The 18781-nt window shown below is 46.4% G+C and overlaps 1 protein-coding gene across 1 annotated transcript in view; it reads left to right on the top strand.

Annotated features, from left to right (window-relative positions):
• Positions 1-18781, top strand: part of DROSHA (drosha ribonuclease III) — a 129085-nt gene that overhangs the window by 79025 nt on the left and 31279 nt on the right. Inside the window, exons 23-27 of the mRNA XM_056108960.1 lie at positions 1634-1693; positions 3289-3388; positions 6756-6858; positions 9969-10039; positions 17843-17887. Coding sequence (XP_055964935.1) covers positions 1634-1693; positions 3289-3388; positions 6756-6858; positions 9969-10039; positions 17843-17887 — 379 coding nt within the window. The remainder of the gene's footprint in view (positions 1-1633; positions 1694-3288; positions 3389-6755; positions 6859-9968; positions 10040-17842; positions 17888-18781) is intronic.

Raw genomic sequence — 18781 nt, 5'->3', positions numbered from 1 at the left:
GCTGCTTCAGAGGAGGGAGCACTGCCCCAGCTACCCTCTGCCTTCCTTCTACTTACTCCCTTTGTCATCCGTGCCTCGTCCGGGCTCGCCCCAGACCCCAGCCTCTCCCTAAGTAGCTCAGCCGGGCCGTTGGTCCTGTCTAGTGCTGACCACCCTGAAAGGCTGTGAGCAGCGTCTCCCCGGCCACATCTCTCCCTGGGCTTGTCCCTGCCAGGGAACATGCCTCCAGTGCTGCAACTCTGCTCTCTCCCCCACGGTTTTCTCTTCCCTTCCAAGGAAATGGCATCACTTTGCACACGGTGATTTTAGCTGCCGTCCAGCCCTTTAGCTCCGTGCCGTCTTTGGAGTGGCTCCCCAGTCTGTGTGGTCGGCAGCCTGTCTGCTCCTTGCCCAGGCTCCCCTAAAAGCTGATGGCCACCTGCCCTCTGCAGTGTCACTTTTCGGTGCCCTGGGCACGGGAAAGCCACTCAACGAAGCCCGTGGAGTCTGGCCCTGCAGAGCATGCTTCAGACACACACACACACACACACACACACACACACACACACACACGGAGCTTGTAGAGTCTGGCCCTGCAGAGCATGTGTCAAACACACACACATACACACACACAGAGCCTGTGGGGTCTGGTCCTACAGAGCATGCTTCACACACACACACACACACACACACACACACACACACACACACGGAGCCTGTAGAGTCTGGCCCTGCAGAGCATGTGTCAGACACACACACACACACACACATACACACACACAGAGCCTGTGGGGTCTGGCCCTACAGAGCATGCTTCACACACACACACACACACACACACACACACGGAACCTGTGGAGTCTGACCCTGTGTAACCCTGGCCAAGGGGTGGAGGGTGGAGGACATACTCACCATTTGATGAGGCCATTCTGGGAGGGATTCACAAGCAAGCACTTTGCAAGACCTTGCAGGCTAAGGATATCTTCAGTGGGACTCTCCATGGAGACCCATGAGAAGTCTAGGGTGGGAGAGAGGGTTTAGACCAAACAGAGGGGTGACTCGAGTGTTTGGGGGTGCGTAGACTCATTTTTCTGGAAATAGCAGGCAGTTTTGGAGCAAGAACAGCCTGGCCCAGAGGTGGGAGAGCTCCTCCCTGGAGATAGACGCGGGAAGTTTGGGATCAACGTTGAAGCCTGTTTGCGGTAGTACTGGGGAAATGAATAACAGGAGTTCACCTTGGATGGATTTCAGTGTCCAGCTGTCCCTGTCCCCGGCCTCCTGCAAGAAGAGTGGAAAGAATCCGTGAGCATGGTGGCTGCTCACTCTGGAAGGGTTTGGAAAGACTGAGCGGCTTGCTGGGGTGGCGTGTTCCTCCCTTTCCCTCTTAGGGTCCTGTGTCTTGGCTGAGACCCTCAGGAGAGGCGCTAGCCCTCACTACTGAGAAGGCGGGGGAAATGTAATTGCTGGCTGTTTTCAGTGTTAGCAGTGCTCAGGGCTTGCTCCGGGCTCTGTGCTCAGGGATCACTCCTGGCGAAGCTTTGGGAAGCACACATGGTGCCAGGGATGAAACCTGGGTTGGCCACGCACAAGGCAAGCGCTGTAACCTGTGCTGTCTCTTTCGACCCCTTTGCTAATCCTATAAATTCTCCTGTAGGATCAATCACAATGAGCGGCTGGAGTTCCTGGGTGATGCGGTGGTTGAATTTCTGACCAGGTGAGGTTTTATAAGGGAGCACGTCGAGTACAATGCCTTCTTCATAAATCAGTCCAGGAGGCATCGAAGCACCAGGCCCTTGATCTCTTCCTTGGAGCTGAAAAGCTGTGGACTGCAGCTGTGGCCCTGGCCACGTTCGCGGGGGCCCTAACGTACCCGGTTACGGGAGGAGAGTCCCGAGTCTCTGTCCCAGCAAGTTTGCACACAAGTCCCTCCAGTGGCCAGAGATCATCTGGTCTTGTCAGGATGCTTCAGAGCTTATTCCAGCTTGCAAAGGAAGGGTGATATTTTTAAATGTCATTTTATTTTCTAGGATTGGTCTCTGATCCCTTTCTCACTTTGGGGGGATCTCAAGGGAAGTCGAGCTTGCAAGTAATTTTAATGACTAGATTTGTGTGTGTGTGTGTGTGTGTGTGTGTGTGTAGTTTTAAGGCTTACATTTTGGGGTGTAAGTAGTGTAAGTATTTTTAATGTATATTTGGGTATATATAAATAAGTTTTATGTCTAGATTTTCGGGGATGTGTGAGTAATTTTAGTGTTTATAATTGGCCGGAGTATCAGTGATTTTAATGTCTAAAATTTGGTATGTGTGTGTGGGAGGTGTGTTATGTGTATACCGCTTATATATTTGTGTTTCCACTGAAGAGGTATTTCAGGCCCTTCCTTTACAAGTGGGAGTAGGAAGGTCGGTTTTCTGTTCTAGCATAATTTTTCTTTTAAAAGGAGAGAACCCACACTTCTCTCTGCGCTCCCTTGCCCTCTTTTTAGTAATTTCTTTGGGTTTATTTATTTATTTACTTACTTTTTTGGTTTGGGGGCCACACCCAGAGATGCTCAGAGGTTACCCTGGTTCTGCGCTCAGGGGTCACTCCTAGTGGTGTTTGGGGGAAACCATACGGGATGCCGCAGATCAAACCCAGGTCAGCCATGTGCAGGGTAAATGCGCTACCCACTGTACTATCTCTCCGGCCCCTGTAGTCATTTCCCCAGCCAAGGGCTGCCGGTGACCTGCTGTTCCTGTGTGTGGCAGATGCCTCGGCAGAGTGGGCCTGGCAATACTGCAGACTGGCTTCCTTATCGCTTCTTTCCCAGCCCCACACTTGCTCCCTGGCTCCCCACAGGAGGCCTGTCCTGCCATAATCACAGCAGCCACCTGTGCCAGCACTCCCCACTGTGCCCTTGTGCCTGTCTGTCCTCAGCAGGAGTGCACATGCCACCACCGCAGGGCTCCCCCAGGCTTCCCCTCCCTGTCCAGGCAAACCCCCTCACTTCTTGGCCCAGCTTCCCAGCAGCCGGGAGGTTTGCTCCCAGCAACGCACGACCAACTGTTTGGGTCTCCGATCATTACCCAGTGTCAGAGAAATCTGTCAGCCAAATTTAAGTCTGTGTGAACTTGTTCTGGTCAGGTCTCAGTGCACCCTGGTTCTCTTTGCCGCCACTTAACTTTCAAACCCTTCATTTGGACCTCAGTGATGTGACCCCGGGAACCCAGAGAGCGTGTGCCTCAGATCCCCAGAATGTTGCGATGCTAATCTACGTGTGTGCTTTTTTTTTTTTTTTTTCTTTCTCTCTCTCTCTCTCTCTCCCCTTCCAGTGTCCATTTGTACTATTTGTTTCCCAGTCTGGAGGAAGGAGGCTTGGCCACGTACCGGACAGCCATTGTGCAGAACCAGCACCTGGCCATGCTCGCCAAGGTACAGCAAGCAGCCGCCGACGCGCTGGCCCTGGAGTCTGGTGCCTGCCTCTCTGCGCCGGGCATCATCTTGCATTTGAATGAGTCACTCTTTAGGGCGTATTAAAGGCTTAATATTTTATAGGCCAAGCAAAGATTTTTGATTCGGGTTTTAAGGAGGCAGCCTTATTAGTTCTGTTACCTTGGTGAGTTCCGCCAGCAGCTAATGAACTCCACAGTGAGGTAACTTGATCACAGAAGAGGAGAAAATTGACAGATGTGCGCGAACAGAGCTAAGCATTCGGGAGGGAAAAGGAACATGAGAACAAGGCAGAAGAAGAATTGGACCATTTTGTATTTTCCCTTTGTGTAACATCTTGGTATTAACATTTGTTTTTAATTGACTCTAACAAGCAGAATTCAAGCTTCAATAGAATACTCCAGGCCATTTGTAACCGCCAGGGCTGTTTTACAGGTCTTTGAGAAGCCTTCCCCAAATCACAAATCCAACAGTAAAGAGAATTAGGGTTTAAGCCAGCCATCTAGCCACACGTAGCAGGTTCACTAATAGAAACTTTTCCCCCCATTTAGTTTTAGGGCATGTATTTTACTTTACGTGATTTTTACTTACAACTCATTTTTACCCCGAGAAATGCAATATGGGCTAGGGCTACCAGAAACACTTCAGATGCACCATAGCATTGATCTTGGGTTAATTTTTCATTGTTGTGGTTCAGAAACCTTTTACTGTTGCCAAATTTTTCACCTCTCTCTTTTCCCCCATTTAGTTACCTGACCCATTTGGGGATGAGGGCCACAGTATAAGAAGCTAACAACAATAGAACCATTACCTAAAGAATCATAATGAAAACAAGGACTCAAGCATAAAACCAGGATGAGTCTTATCCAGTCTTTTCTATGTATTTATTTTGCTGGTCATGTAGCTCCAAGATGAAAGAAACAAAGAGGAATGTAAACTTAAACCAAATATAAAGAAAATAAAAAACTGGCCTGAGATTGAAACTGAATTGAAATGGGCATTATTTGGTTAAACTCTTTTTACAAATCTGGTCTTTTCTGTCAAATTTAAACATTTCTTGGGGCCAGAGAGATAGTACAGCAGGTAGCCTTGCATGCAGCCGGCCCGGGTTTGATCCTCAGCATCTCATATGGTCCCCTGAGCACCTCCAGGAATGACTCCTGAGTGCAGGGGTAGAAATAAGCCCTGAGCACAGCCAGGTATGGTCCCAGATCAGAAATAGAAAAACAAGTCCCCCATATTCAAACATTTCTATCAAAAGGAAGAAGAAGGTAGAAATCACCTTAAGGCAATAATCAAAACTAACAAGAGTTTTTCTGGGGTGAAATGGGGTAGGGATTGGCAGTGGCATTCTGAAATTTAAGAGTCACATTTGTCCTTACTGTTAAACCCCTAAACCTATAAAATGCAATGAGTGGTCTATCAGGGGACCAATGCCAGCAGCAGTGACAACAGTGAATTCCTATTAATTGATTGACGTGTCTCTGTGAGCACTGTGCAAAGGCACTCTGAGTCATTCCACTTAGTGATAGCACCCTTTCATTCCCACCACCAGCATCATCATGGTGCAGAAGCATGGCTCTGTCCCGTGTCTACTGTGGCGCTATTTAGAATCGCCAAGACCCAAAACAATCAGCAGTCTGGGTCTTCCTCACTTAAGAGGGGGATTTTTTGGAGGGTTGAACATTCCAACCCCCTTGTGAATCTAATCAGAGTTCTTGCACAGTTCTTCAGACGCCCCAACATTTACACATACACACACACACACGCACACACACACACACACACACACACACACACAGTAGAATATCACTCTCTTCTTCAAACATCCACTTCTGTCTCTGAAGAAATAAGAACAGCAGAGATGGCAAGAAATTAGGCTATTCACGGCATTCAGAACAGAATCGTTGTTCATAATACAAAGTGTGGCTTGCAGTCTACTCATGCCAGGCTCCAGAGAGAGCAAACAATTGGATTTTCCCAGTGAAATTGTGAAACAGATGCAATTTACATATTCTCGCATAAGCTCAGGGATCAATTTTTTTTGTACTTGGGGATCAGTGTTTTTAAAGGAGGTGTTTTCTTGCTGTTGCATTTGTGGTAGTCAAAAGTCTCATTTGAATACACTTTATGCTCATGAATTCTGAGCAACATAAAATGCTGAGAGCACATATGTCTTGGTTTTATTATCTGTCTTTTCCCAATACAAATGGAGATGGATATTTTTAGTATAGACATTGAAACACACAAAATCTTAGTATCTTTTATCTGAGGACAGATAAGACTCATTGTCCTGGGCTGTTCATTGGCATGTGACTTGGTCCATATTTTGTGGCATATTATTGCTTAGTAAGTTTGTATGGAATTGAATTACATGGTAATAGATTGGTTCCATGTTGACAGTGTTTGTATCTTTCTCTTTTTGTAGAGATCGTTGTGATTTCCATTTATTTAATCTCAGGTATTTTATTAGCAAAGCCCATTCATGATAGGTCTAAGTTCTCAAGGGGCTTCAGTTGGTTTGTATATTGTGATATAATAAGTACTGGAACTCAGGAAAAGGAAAATAGATTAAAATGAAGCCAGAGGTCATGTTACCGTGCATTGTGGTATTCATGAATTCTTTATGATTTCTAGAATTGAGCTCAGAAACAGCTTAAAATTTTTCTGAGGCCAAAACTTAAGATGGAAAAAACAATTCATTATGAAGAATATTCCCAGGTCCCTGAAGATAAATCCAGCCCTTTGCTTAGAAGATTTCACTTGAACCTTCAGAAAAATGAGTGTAGAGACTCAATAATGAGGAAACATACACAAAGATGTAGACCCCCCAAATCCGTACAAATTAAAATTAAAAGGATTAAGAGATGTAAAGGATTTCAGGTCTTCAGTGACTCTGCATTTATTTTCCCACATAGAAATCTGTTCACGATGGCATCATTATCATATAATCTGAAATCAAGGAGATTAAACCTGATTTTCTGCTTGGGGCTGGGCTTGGGTCACCCCCAACAGTTGGGTAACCCAAGGGTTCATGATCTCATGGCAGAATTTTATTCCCACTTGGACCAGTGGGTTGTCTTGAACTTGGGGGTAGACAGCTCAGATCAGATCAATTCTGAACCTTGTTTGAACCATCAGTTTATTAAAAGCCTGTTTGAGTGGGGGAGGGAAGGGGGTCCTGGGGTGTCAAGGTTATACAGAGCTAAACCATGTGGAGTAAGTGATGGACCCAAACTATACCTCTGTAGGGCCAATTAATTTGCAGCCATAATCCTTTATCTGAGGTTAAGTTACTGCAGTTATGATTCTGTCAGATTCTTTCTTATTGTCACTTTGAATTTTGTAGAAACTTGAACTGGATCGATTCATGCTTTATGCTCACGGACCTGACCTTTGTAGAGAATCTGACCTGCGACATGCAATGGCTAATTGTTTTGAAGCCTTAATAGGTAATGTTTCTTTTCCACACTAGTTTATTGTGTGTCTAAAATGCCTAGAGAGTGTGTGAAATGTGGAAGCTTGAGCCAGAATGACCACTTACACAGCACAGAAGTCTGAGGATAATGTCCACCACCTTATCCTTACGTCAGTTCCCCCAAGAGCAGCACTAGTGCATTCCCAGTGCTGAAAGCTGTCTGCTGTCATGTGTGTACTTGATTGTTGATGCTGAATTGAATGAAGTGAATTCATATGCGGATGGATTACTTGGCTGATTGGATTCAGAATGACAGGCTGGGTTGCTGATGAGACCTTAATACTGGTTTTGTTTTTGTTTTTAATCACATTTCAAACTCTTCACAAGATTTTCTGATGGAAACACCTTGGAAAACTATTTTCCAAAAATCCCAGGGTTTGAGTTTCTACCACTATTATTGATTCCCCTGAATCCAGACAGACACCGACATTTCGCTTCCTCACTCAGGCCCTCAGTTTCTTTTTATCTGCAACCAGAAAGCAATTAGCTGTAGGCGTGGGGAAGGAAGGAAGAGTTAATTGGCTGATGATGGGCCAGTATGCTCTGCAATGAAATGTTAGAATAGATTGACAGTGCCTTGATTTTTTTTTTCAGATAAGTGATCGAGTTTGTACTTCCTTATCATATTTTTTGCCCTGCCTTTGAAAAATGAATATAAAAGCTTCCCATTACAGTTTTATGCTAATGATGGTAGTGAGAGAATGTTTCATAATTATCCAGCCTTTTCACAACCATGTCTGTTTTGTGCAAATATGACTATTTCCAGTGCCATTATGTTGCTAATACGCTCTGGACACATAATATTTTTGACAGTTACTGTTCCAATTGACTATGGGGTCAGGCAGGCATGATTTAATTCCCTCTCAAATTTTTATCAGCTCTGTATTTTTTGCCTTGTTTTGGGGGGCCTCACCTAGTGAGGGGCTGTTCACAGCTGGCTCTGTGCTCAGGGCTGACTAGGTGCTCAAAGGATCACATGTGGTGCTGGGGAGTTAAACCAGGGTCAGCACATGGAAGGCAAGTATCTTAACTCCTGTACTCACTTGCCAGCCTTTGCCAAGTCATTGCATTTCTTTGAGCCTCACTTTCCCCATCAATCCAGAGCAAAGTACCATTTCCTTAAACTCCTCCCCAAGTCACCTCCAATGGACCCCACTTCTCTGAGTCTTCTTTTCTTCTTTAATCACCTTTGTAGTGAGAAGACCAGGGAGATGAAGATAAGAATGTGAAAATGCTCTGGGGGCTAGTATAGAGGGTAAGGTGCTTGCAAGTGGCCAACCCAGATTTGATTCCCTCAGCATCACATGTGGTCCCCTGAGCACTGCCAGGAGTGATCCCTTAGCACCTGCCCAGATGTCCAAAAACAAACAACAGCAACCAAAGGAGCATCTGAACAGCAACGCAGGGCATGTGGCCCGTGTGAAGCATTACTTTCGCCACTGCTGCTGATTGGCTACAATTGCATCATCACATGATCATTGCCGTAACTGTTGATTGGTGATACTTGTTTCATCAGCAAGAGCCCTTATGATCGTCTTAGTATTTGACATTAAAAATAGCCTTTTTGGGGATGAGGAGATAGCTTGGAGGGCTGGAGCATGTTATTTGCATGTGGGAATGCCAGGCTTCCCCTGTACCTTGTGCGATCCTCCCAGGATGGGAGATGCATGCTGAAAGTAGACTATAGACCGAACATGATTGCCACTCAATGCCTCTTTTGCAGACCACAACACTCAAAAAGAGAGAAAGTACAAAGGGGAATGCCCTGCCACAGAGGCAGGGTGGGATAGGGGGGATGGGTGGTGGGAGGGATACTGGGATCCATGGTGGTGGGAAATGGGCACCGGTGGAGGGATGGGTATTTGATCATTGTATAATTGAAACCCAAGCACAAAAATTTGTAAGTCTACAACTGTACCTCATGGTGTTTCACTAATAAAAATTAAAAAAAAAAAGTAACAACAACAAAAAACAATACCCCCTTCCCCCTAGCACTGTGTGAGGAATAAACTTCGAGCACTGCTGGGTGGGCCCCCCAAACCAAATAATAATAATAGACTTCCAAAGATAGATAGAAAGTATGATTTAAAGATAGATGTGAAATAATAACCTTCCAAAGGTTGATGTAAGTATGATTTAAAGATACAAGACCTACTCCATAGTAATTTAATAGGTAGCTTAAGTGTTGTTGCTGTGCTTACTGGCTATTACACTGGCAAATGTATATATAGTTCTATTTCAAATGTTTTAGGTTGTTTCTTTTTCTTTTTCTTATTTGGCTTTTGGGTCCCATTCAGCTGTGTTCAGATCTTACTCTTGGCTCTGAGCTCAGGGGTCACTCCCGGCTGGCTGGCTCCCCATTTGGGTGTTGGGGAATCCAACTCGGCTTGGCTATATAGAAGGCACATGTCCTACTCACTGTACTATCTCTCCAGCCCCAATTTCAAATATTTTAGGCTAAATGATTTCAAATTAATGGTGAAGGTTGTCCTGGTTTGGGGAGGGGCAGAGGGGCTTTTGGGGTGCTCAGGGTTTATTGCTGGCTTTGCACTCAGTTCGTTCATGGCAGGGCTCAGAGGACCATGTAGGGTGCTAGGGATTGAACCCGGATTGGCCTTGGGCAAGGCAAATATCCTGTCTGCTGTACTAATTGCTCTAGCCCCCTGGGTTTTTATTCTCAGAGGCCTTTATTGATCTAGACGCAACAGTTTCTTTTCGTGTGTGTGGTCTGAAACAATCTTTAAATACAGAAAATAAAACATTTATTGTAAAGTACATGAACATCCTTCCCTTGGTAAGTTTCATCCGCATAACCTTCATGGTAGTTCAAATTCAGCGTCTTTCTCTTAAAATATTCAGATTATTGGAATTTGCATGTCTATTTCAGTCTAATCTTTAATATAAAGCACAGCTGAGAGAATAAAATGCTACCATTAAGACAATTGCTTCAGATCTTGTCGTTTTTCCTGTGAGTGGGTTTTGGCTTCCCTTTTTTTGCTTTTTATAGAGATATGTAATTTTCTCTGAATATTAATGCTTTTTTTTTTTTTTTTTTTTTGGTCATCCTCTTCTTTTTTTCCCTAGGAGCTGTTTACTTGGAGGGTAGCCTGGAGGAGGCCAAACAGCTATTTGGACGCTTACTCTTTAATGATCCGGTATTTATCTGTGTCATTTGACTTTGCTGTTACGTATCATTACAGAAGATTTTTACATCAAGTCGTTTTTGTTTGTATTTTGAAGAGAGTGTAGAAGAAACAGAACCCCAAATCTACCTTAGATAGCCAATTTCAAGTCACACCAGATACAGCTTGTTTCTGCCCTGGGAGATGGTGAAGTTCCGTGGGCATTGCCTTATTTTGTGCTACAAGTCTGCCTTCTGTCTGTCACTTGTGAATTCAGTATGAATACAGAAATCGTCGGCCTTGCTTTATTTTGAGGTTGCTCCGAGTTAATTATGATTTTCTGTTTCATAATCGTTGGTTCCCTACCCCATGCCGGGGCATAGTTGGAACTGTAGCTTTTTTGGCATTTGTGTGTAATTCGTTTTTATGTAAATTATGCGGGCTAGATAAATGTATATTTATTCTGCAGAGTCAGTTCATAGGGAGTTTCTGATAGGGCTATGAATAAAGAATATGGAAGGACTTTCTTTTTTTTAAAGCAAATTACAGTTTAAGGAAAAATGATAGATGGTAACGTAGGCTCTGTTGTTACTAAAGTACCGAGCTATTAATATTGCTAGTGCTACCTTTTTAATCCTGCATGTAATAGAGCATCCTGGATGCATTTTGTACCAAAATAAGTCAATTTAACATTTAAAGGGAGAGGCCACTCTGTATTCCAAATTGAAATGTCATTATAATTGAATGAAATAGCCCCCGCGGAGCAATAAAGAACAGGGGAGCCAGTGGCTTAAGCGTTTGTGAAGTTTTCAGCTTAAGTGAATGTCAGATGTTACTACAACGTCAGTTAGGACAATTTTTTTTTTTTTTTTTAAGAATTGGTCATTTTGAAAAATGCAACCTGTCTAAGGATTTGGTCACTCTTGTTTTTGTTAGTGTGTGTGTGTGTGTATGTGTGTGTGTGTGTGTGTGTCTGTGTGTGTGTGTGTGAGATGATTCTATAGGTGTGAATTTTCTGATGGAGAAATTATCTACAGATGTTCCATCCCTCCCATTTTGTCCTAGACATAGAAACAAGCTTGCATCTTGATTTGTATCCGTAGCAGATGGCGTATATTTTAAGACTCGTCCTCAAATCTTAAAATACCGTCGTTCTGGTCTTCGAGGGCGATGTCAGCAATCTCCTTTGTTCCCTCCCTCCTGTCATGTCTCTGAACGTGCCCACCTTCCTTAAGCGCACCTTCCTGGTCCCCTCCCCTCCACCCCTTCCCTGTGCCCACACCCACCCACTCCCTCTTTCAACATTGGGCATGCATCCCTATCTTGTGCTCTTAATTGCTTCCTTTTTTTTTGGTTTAGATTCCTTTTGTTCTCAAAATTCCTTCCCTCCCTCTTAATGACTTAGCAGGCTTACCTTGTATTTCCAGCATTGGGGGCACCGTGGACATAGGCAGGGTTTATTTATTTAATGTTTGTTAGAAGAGGAAATGAGTTAATGGTAGAGGGGAAGAATAGCTAGCCTGATCAAGTTCTTCCAAGGGGACACAGTGATTTAGAATTCCTTCCAGCACATCTACTGGGGCACAAAAGAGGGCTTCCTTCCATATCCCTGTTGCTCTTGCTGTGGCCTTCTTCACCCCTACCCTCATCCCCTATGCTGGGCTACTCACCTGGGCCACCCACCTGCCCACTTCCCATGGGTCTGCTGTTATTAGTGGACATGTGTGAGGAACAGAGGCGCCCCATGGGGGGTGCGGAACCTGTCTATAGGGCGAGTCTGGGAGTTTCCTCAGTCTCCAGATGCCCATCCCCTCCGAGGCCTGTGCTGGTGGTCACTGACTTCAGGGCCAACAGGATGCGAGTGGTTTGCTTGCTTGCCTTGTGTGAGGCCAGACGAGAAGCGGCAAGGAATTCATTTCCTTGAGAAAGCATCACTCGTGGTATTGTAAATCACAGAGCCTCATTCGATCAAAAAATTAATCAAATAAACAAAGAAAACTTGGGAGCCATCAGGAGGTGAGGATGAGTCTAGTAGTTGTGTGTCTCGAGCAACTGTGACCTGGGGGGACAGACAGCAGAGCCAGGCCATGGGGCGGTGGGCGGTGGGGCTCTTGACGAATCTCCCACCCCTGCCAGCCTTGAGGAGAACATTATTCCTCCTGTGGGCAGCAGGCCTTGCTCCTTTCACAGCCACAACTACTTTTCACTTCCGGCCTGGACAGTTGTGCTACTAGCATTCTTTTTTTTAATTATCTGAGGGTATCCAGGTCTTCTGGGTTTTACCTGGAGTGTTTTAAGATGTCACATATATTTGCTTACCAAAGTGGTCTACTTAGACTGGGAGAGGGGGAGAGGTGACCCTGCCATTTTTCTATTCTTAGACACACACACACACACACACACACACACACACACACGGAGAGATGACACTAATCTTCCTCGTCTTATATACACACACTGACACGCAGACACACACACACACACACACATACACACATCCAAAATGACTCTATAATCTTTCTATCTCCCACATGCCTTATGAGACCCTTCTGGGAACTCCAGAAATGGAAATGATGTCTTTTCCTGTGGGAGCTCCACAGACACCTCATTTCACACAGGGTTAGTAGTTGAACCCATCACCTTAGGCCCCAAATATTTCTCCTTTATTTTTATCCCCTGAGCTTGACACCTTAGGAGTTTCTTTTCTTGCCCCGGAGACTTTTCTTCCCACATGCATCGCTGGGCCAAATCCTGCTGACCTTGTCCTGTATCTCTGACAAGCCCATTTGCTCCTGGCCATCCAGTGCTCTCCTTTGAGTGTGTCCCAGGTTCCTGGCTCATGGGTGGCTGCGTTCTGCACCCCCGCCCCCCCCCCAAGACCACCCTCCCTCAACTTGGGGTGTAGTCTCCTGTGAAATGCCTGCTGACTTTAAGTTCTGGTCCTCTCGAGTGCCTGACCCTGTCAGTGCCAGGCCTGTCCCTCCGTAGCTCTCAGGGGAGGTCCTCATCCAGCCCGCACCTCTGTTCCTTATCCTCTTTGTTCTCATGTCCCCTTTGTGCCTTTCAAGGGACCATGCTTTTTTTCTTTAGAAAAAAATGTGTTCACTTCAAAACAGAGAAAAGAAACCCAATTTCCTTCTTATTCTTTTTTTTTTTTTTTTTTTTTTTACTTTTCGGGTCACACCCGACAATGCACAGGGATTAGTCCTGGCTCTGCACTCAGGAATTATTCCTCGTGGTGCTTGGGGGACCATATGAGATGCTGGGAATCGAACCCAGGTTGACTGCATGCAAGGCAAACGCCCTACCCGCTGTGCAATTGCTCCAGCTCCCCCCCCCCCCCTTTTTTTAATCAAATCACTGTGAGGTACAGTTACAAAGCTCTTGTGTTTGAGTTTCAGTCATACAATGATCAAACACCTATTCTTTCACCAGTGCACATTCTCCACCACGAATGTCCCCAGTATAACCCCCCCCCTCCCCCTTTCCAACCTTCCCCTGCCTCTGTGGCAGACAATTTCCCCCAAACTCTCTCTCTACTTTTGGGAATTATGGTTTACAATACAGATATTGAGAGGTTATCACATTTGATCCTGTATCTACTTTCAGCACACATCTCCCATCTTGAACGATCTCTCCAACCATTATTGACTTAGTGATCCCTTCTCTATTCCAGCTGCCTTCTCCCCCAGCTCATGGGGTAGGCTTTCAACTATGGGGCAATATTCCTGGCCCTTGTGTCTACTGAAGGGACCCGATTTCCCATGTGCACCCCACTTGCACCCCAGGGGCTTGAGCCTTTTGACATGGGGTTCCTCCACCAGACTGGGGTGCATGTATCGGTCCTTGAGCCTCGGTGGACACAGCCTAAGCACCCTGGGACCATGGCTTGCCTGAGACTTCACCCTGGGTGGTGGTCATTCCTGGGCAGAGAGCCGAATGTGTCTAGCAATCACAGCACTGGGCAGAGTGGCATGGGCGCCCTCTTCTCCTCAGTGCTTTGCCTAGTCAGGGTAGCTTCTGGGGACTCGTTCCCTCAGAGCCATTACTTCTGCTCTCTGTGTCTTTCTTCCACCCGTTTTTCAGGAGACATCCAAAGGACAGCTCCCCTTGCACGCAGTGTAAACTGCATCATACCGCAAAAATACCCTGTAGGGTTGTCCAGTTCTCTGAACTTACCTTCCCTGCTCCCTGCCAGCCTTGTTTGAGGGCCAGGACGGTATCCGTTTATCTTCATAAGCTCGAACATAACAGATCAGCAGTAAGAGATGCCACATGAAACCAATGGCCTGGCAATTCATGCTTTCCAGAAACACCAACCAGAGGGAGAGGCTCTGCCCGAGGTCCACGCTGGACAAACGGACAGCTGGTGTCCCAGTGTCGAGCTGTTCTGGAATACTGTCTCTGTCACTGAGGTGCAGCCCAACTTACTCGGCATACCACGACTGCACGGATGAATGTGGACACCACTGGGAGCCACTTGTTGGAGGGGTGGCTGCAGGCATATAGGGGAGAAATCCCTTTTTGGTTTTGTTTTTTGTGCCATATCCGGTGGTACTCAGAGCTTAATGCTGGCTCTGCTCTTCGAGATCTCTCCTGGCTCCTGGTGGGACTCAGGGGGTCATATGTGGTGGTTTGACTCTGGATCAAACCGCCACAAATGCCTGCATATTCCCCTGACTGTAAGGCAGATGCCTTACCCACTGTCCTATCTCTCAGGCCCCTGGAGAAATCACTCTCAGAGCAAATGTTTGTTTTGAAACCCCAGTCACTGTGTTTTTCAAAACCGAATGACAGGGTCTTGTGTGTGTGACGTTCCGACAGCCCAGCCTTCACCAGGATCCTGTTTGCCTCCCAGAGGCACACACCCTACGTTCACATTCCCTCATTCCCTCTACCCTGAGCAGCTCAGTTCTATTTTTTTTTTCTTCCCGATAGCACAGTGGGTAAGGTGTTTGCCTTGCAAGCTGCCAATATGGCCCACCCAAGTTCGATTCCTCCGCCCCTCTCGGAGAGCCCGGCAAGCTACCGAGAGTATCCCGCCCGCATGGCAGAGCCTGGCAAGCTACCCGTGAAGTATTCAATATGCCAAACACAGTGACAACAAGTCTCACGATGGAGATGTTACTGGGCCTGCTTGAGCAAATCGATGAACAACGGGAGGACCGTGACCATGACCCCTTTTTATTGATTCACCATGAGGTACAGTAACAGAGCTTTCATGTTTGAGCTTCAATCATACAATCATCAAACACCTATCCCTTCACCAGTACACATTTTCCACTGTCAAAATCTCCAGTATCCCACCCCCCACCCCCATTCACACCTACCCCTGCCTGTGTGGCAAACAATTTGCACAATACTCTCTTTCTCTACTTTGGTATTTTGAGACCAGTCCCACCACCACTCATACCTGCTGATAAGGCAATGGCTAGACAATGTGTTTTGTATTGCTTGTTATAGATACAATATAATGTCTAAGAATTCTAAAATTTTAATAATTAGGGTCTGGAGAAATTGCTGCAGCAAGTTGCTCAGGTCTGAGATTCATCTGTGTGTCTCTGAATCACCACGTGAAAGCTTAAGTAGATGGTGGCCGTATGTGGCCATTATTTCAGAGTCCCATTTGGGCAGGGGAAGGAGAAGGGCCCACTCCTCCTCTGTCCTGTGAGGAGGGACGGCACCTGCCCCCATCTGGAGTGGCCTGGCGAAAGTGGCCTATTGCAAAATCCAGAGTCATCTCTGCAGCAAGTTGCTCGGGTCTCAGGTTCATTTGTGTGTTTGTCGCAGCTCAGTTCTGAGCGCCACTTCCCAGGCCCTGCTGCCTTTGGCCACTTGCTGTTCCCTCACCGTATGTGTCACCTGTGAGAGGTCACCCAGAAATCACGCTTGTGAGTGAAAAGCAAGAGGAGAGAAATGAAGCAAGAAGAAGTGCAGGAGAATTTGTCCCTGCAGAGACTGGTGTGGGTGGGTGGGTGCGTGGGTGGGAAGGGAGTGCTTGGGGTCAGTGTCATTGGCACTGTGGCTCTCCCATCGCCCGTCCTGGCCTCGGGGTTCTGACCGCCTCTCTCCGTGAGAGGTCAGAGAACTCGTACAAGTAGCAGTACAGCCTTGACCCTGGTCTCCACGCCACGTTTGCCCCGGAAGTTTTAAGTACTTTGCCAGTATGAGCAGGGAGCCTCTGGGCTTAATGCTGGCCCATGCCTTAGGGCTCAGCATCAGCCTTAGCCTGGAAATGTACCTAACACCTGCTTCTGGATTCAAGGTGAAAGGCTATTACCTGGTCGGCGGTTCAAGATGCCCCTCTAGAGAATGAGGGTCGCGTGCCCAGGGCACAGAGAAGTCAGTGGGCATGGGTGAGGTGTTTCCCAGAGCAGGTGGCAAGGGGATTGAGGCAAGACTGGACTTCGGTACATGTTTTCAGGTGGAGGAGAGGAAGAGCATTACAAGGACCTCAGAAATTTGCAGTAAGGGGCGCCAGTGTGATTCAAGCTCCAGAGAATCCAAGGCAAAGTGGATTGAGCTGGTTCAGCAAAGTTCTTTAAAATACCTTAAAGGTAGAGTTCAGTGGTTACACTTTTTTTTTTTTAATATTGGCAACATGGAAAGTACAAAATGCCACCAACATTGTTTATTAAGATGCAGGTTCTATGATTGCCATTCAATGCCTCTTTTGCAGACCACAACACCCAAAAGGAGAGAGAGAACAAAGGGGAATGCCCTGCAACAGAGGCAGGGTGGGAGGGGGGGTGGGGGGAAATGGGCACTGGTGGAGGGATGGGTATTTGATCATTGTATGACCGAAACTCAGGCACAAAGATTTGTAAATCTACAACTGTACCTCATGGTGCTTCACTAATAAAAATAAATAAATAAATAAATTAAAAAAAAAAAGATGCAGGTTCTACAGAGTGAGCAGGGATTTTATTTCATTGTACATCACTGTGTCACAAAATGATTGAAAATTTTCCTTGGGCTTTCTCAGCCCAAGTCATTAAGGGAGAAAAAAAAATGCTTTCTCTTTTAAGAAACTTTTCTGTTACTTCAAAACCCTGACATCAAGGTTAGAAACTAGATTCACTTAAGAGGCTCCTGAGAATTTTAAAACTGAAGGAGGAACACACACACACACACACACACACACACACACACATACACACACACACACATACACACACACACACACACACACTTCAATCCCCAAAGGAAGTTCTGATTATTACTGGTTCTCTTTGTGACCCTTGATGTAAGGACATTATGGGGTTTTCTAAAATTCCTTCCCCGACCTCATGTAAATCCTCGATGTGACCCTGTAGTGTAAATTCCAGAGCCCAGCCCCTAGACACGGCATGTTCTCCACCCCCTCTTAAAATGTCTCACATGGTGATAATGCGTTAATGCCTCCACTAGGGGACATTTAAGATGAGTCTTAATTATGAGAGGCTGCGCTGATGCGCATTTCTTGGGGATGGCGAACTGGAAAACAATATGATTAGAGCCTCTTCCAGCGGATTGGGTTGAACAAAGGCGGAACTTCGTTATGAAAGGTGTCTGACTTCTGGGGGTGCGGGTGGCGCTCCCCCTCTCCTACCCACTTAGTGGGCTCATCAGAAGCACTATTGGCAGTTTGAGTGGTGAACACATCCCTCCACCCAAAACCGAGTTTGCAGACCTATTGAATTTGCAGTGAGTGGAGGTCAGCACATGAAAGAATTTCAGACAGTGGCATGTATGTTACTTTGCACGTGTGTGTGTGTGTGTGTGTGTGTGTGTGTGTGTGTGTGTGTGTGGCTAAGTGGCTGTCTGCAGCATTAAAGGCCTTGCTCCATTTTCCAGGACCTGCGTGAAGTCTGGCTCAATTACCCTCTCCACCCGCTCCAGGTAAGTCCAGTGTCCATAGCGCTGGGGTTGGCCTCTGTCGTGTCATTCCCCCGCCTTGTTCTCATCTTCAGATGCTCTTCAGACTCCTGCCTCCAAGCTGGGAGGTTGGAATTGGGAAACTTAGAAACAGGTAGATAGGGTGAGCCTGCCCATGTGTTCACTCGGGATGGGCAAGTATCGAAGTCACCTGCCTTCAGGATCTTTGTGTGGTCATATAGGATTGACCATCACTTGACCCCGAAGGGGATGTTCAGGTGTTGGCTCTCTTATTTCTACCTGCTTGCTATAGTAGAGAAGAAAAAAAAAGACAGAAGAAAAAAAGGAAGTCTGAACTTACTAGAAAGTAGAAAAGACCCTACATGGACATTGCTAAATTAAACCTTCATTTGAACTTGAGAAATTGAGTGCTAGGGAGTGGGAGGGGGGCCATATCTTACCGTACTCAAGGGCCAGTCCTGGTTCTTGCTCAGGAGTGACCCCAGCTGGTTCACAGGGACCATCTGCAGGGCTGGGGGAGGGGGGCGATCAAACCAGGGTTGGCTTCATGCAAGGAAATGGAAGACTTTGACTCGGATTGTCTAAGACATAATATACTTTCGGGGACTGAACGGGCAGAACATGGCTTGTTTTAAAGCAGCCAGCCCAGATTTGATCCCTAGCACCCCATATGGTCCTCACAAACCCCCGGGCACAGCGCTAACTGTAAGTCTTAAGCACCGCCAGGTTTTGCCCCAAAACAAAACTACAAAGATGTGTGTTTGTTTGTTTGTTTGTTTTTACTTAGTGCAGTCTGGGTCTGGGGAGATGGTTCAGCAGATAGGGCACTTGCCTTGCACGCGGCCAGCCAGGTTCTAGCCCCAGAACCTCACATGGTCCCTGAGCACAGCTGGGTAT

This window comes from Sorex fumeus, unplaced genomic scaffold (assembly GCF_029834395.1).
Source record: "Sorex fumeus unplaced genomic scaffold, SorFum_2.1 ptg000240l, whole genome shotgun sequence".
NCBI classification, from domain to species: Eukaryota; Metazoa; Chordata; class Mammalia; order Eulipotyphla; family Soricidae; genus Sorex; species Sorex fumeus.
The sequence above is the reverse complement of the archived record's forward strand: the minus strand, read 5'-3'. Positions and strand labels throughout refer to the sequence as shown.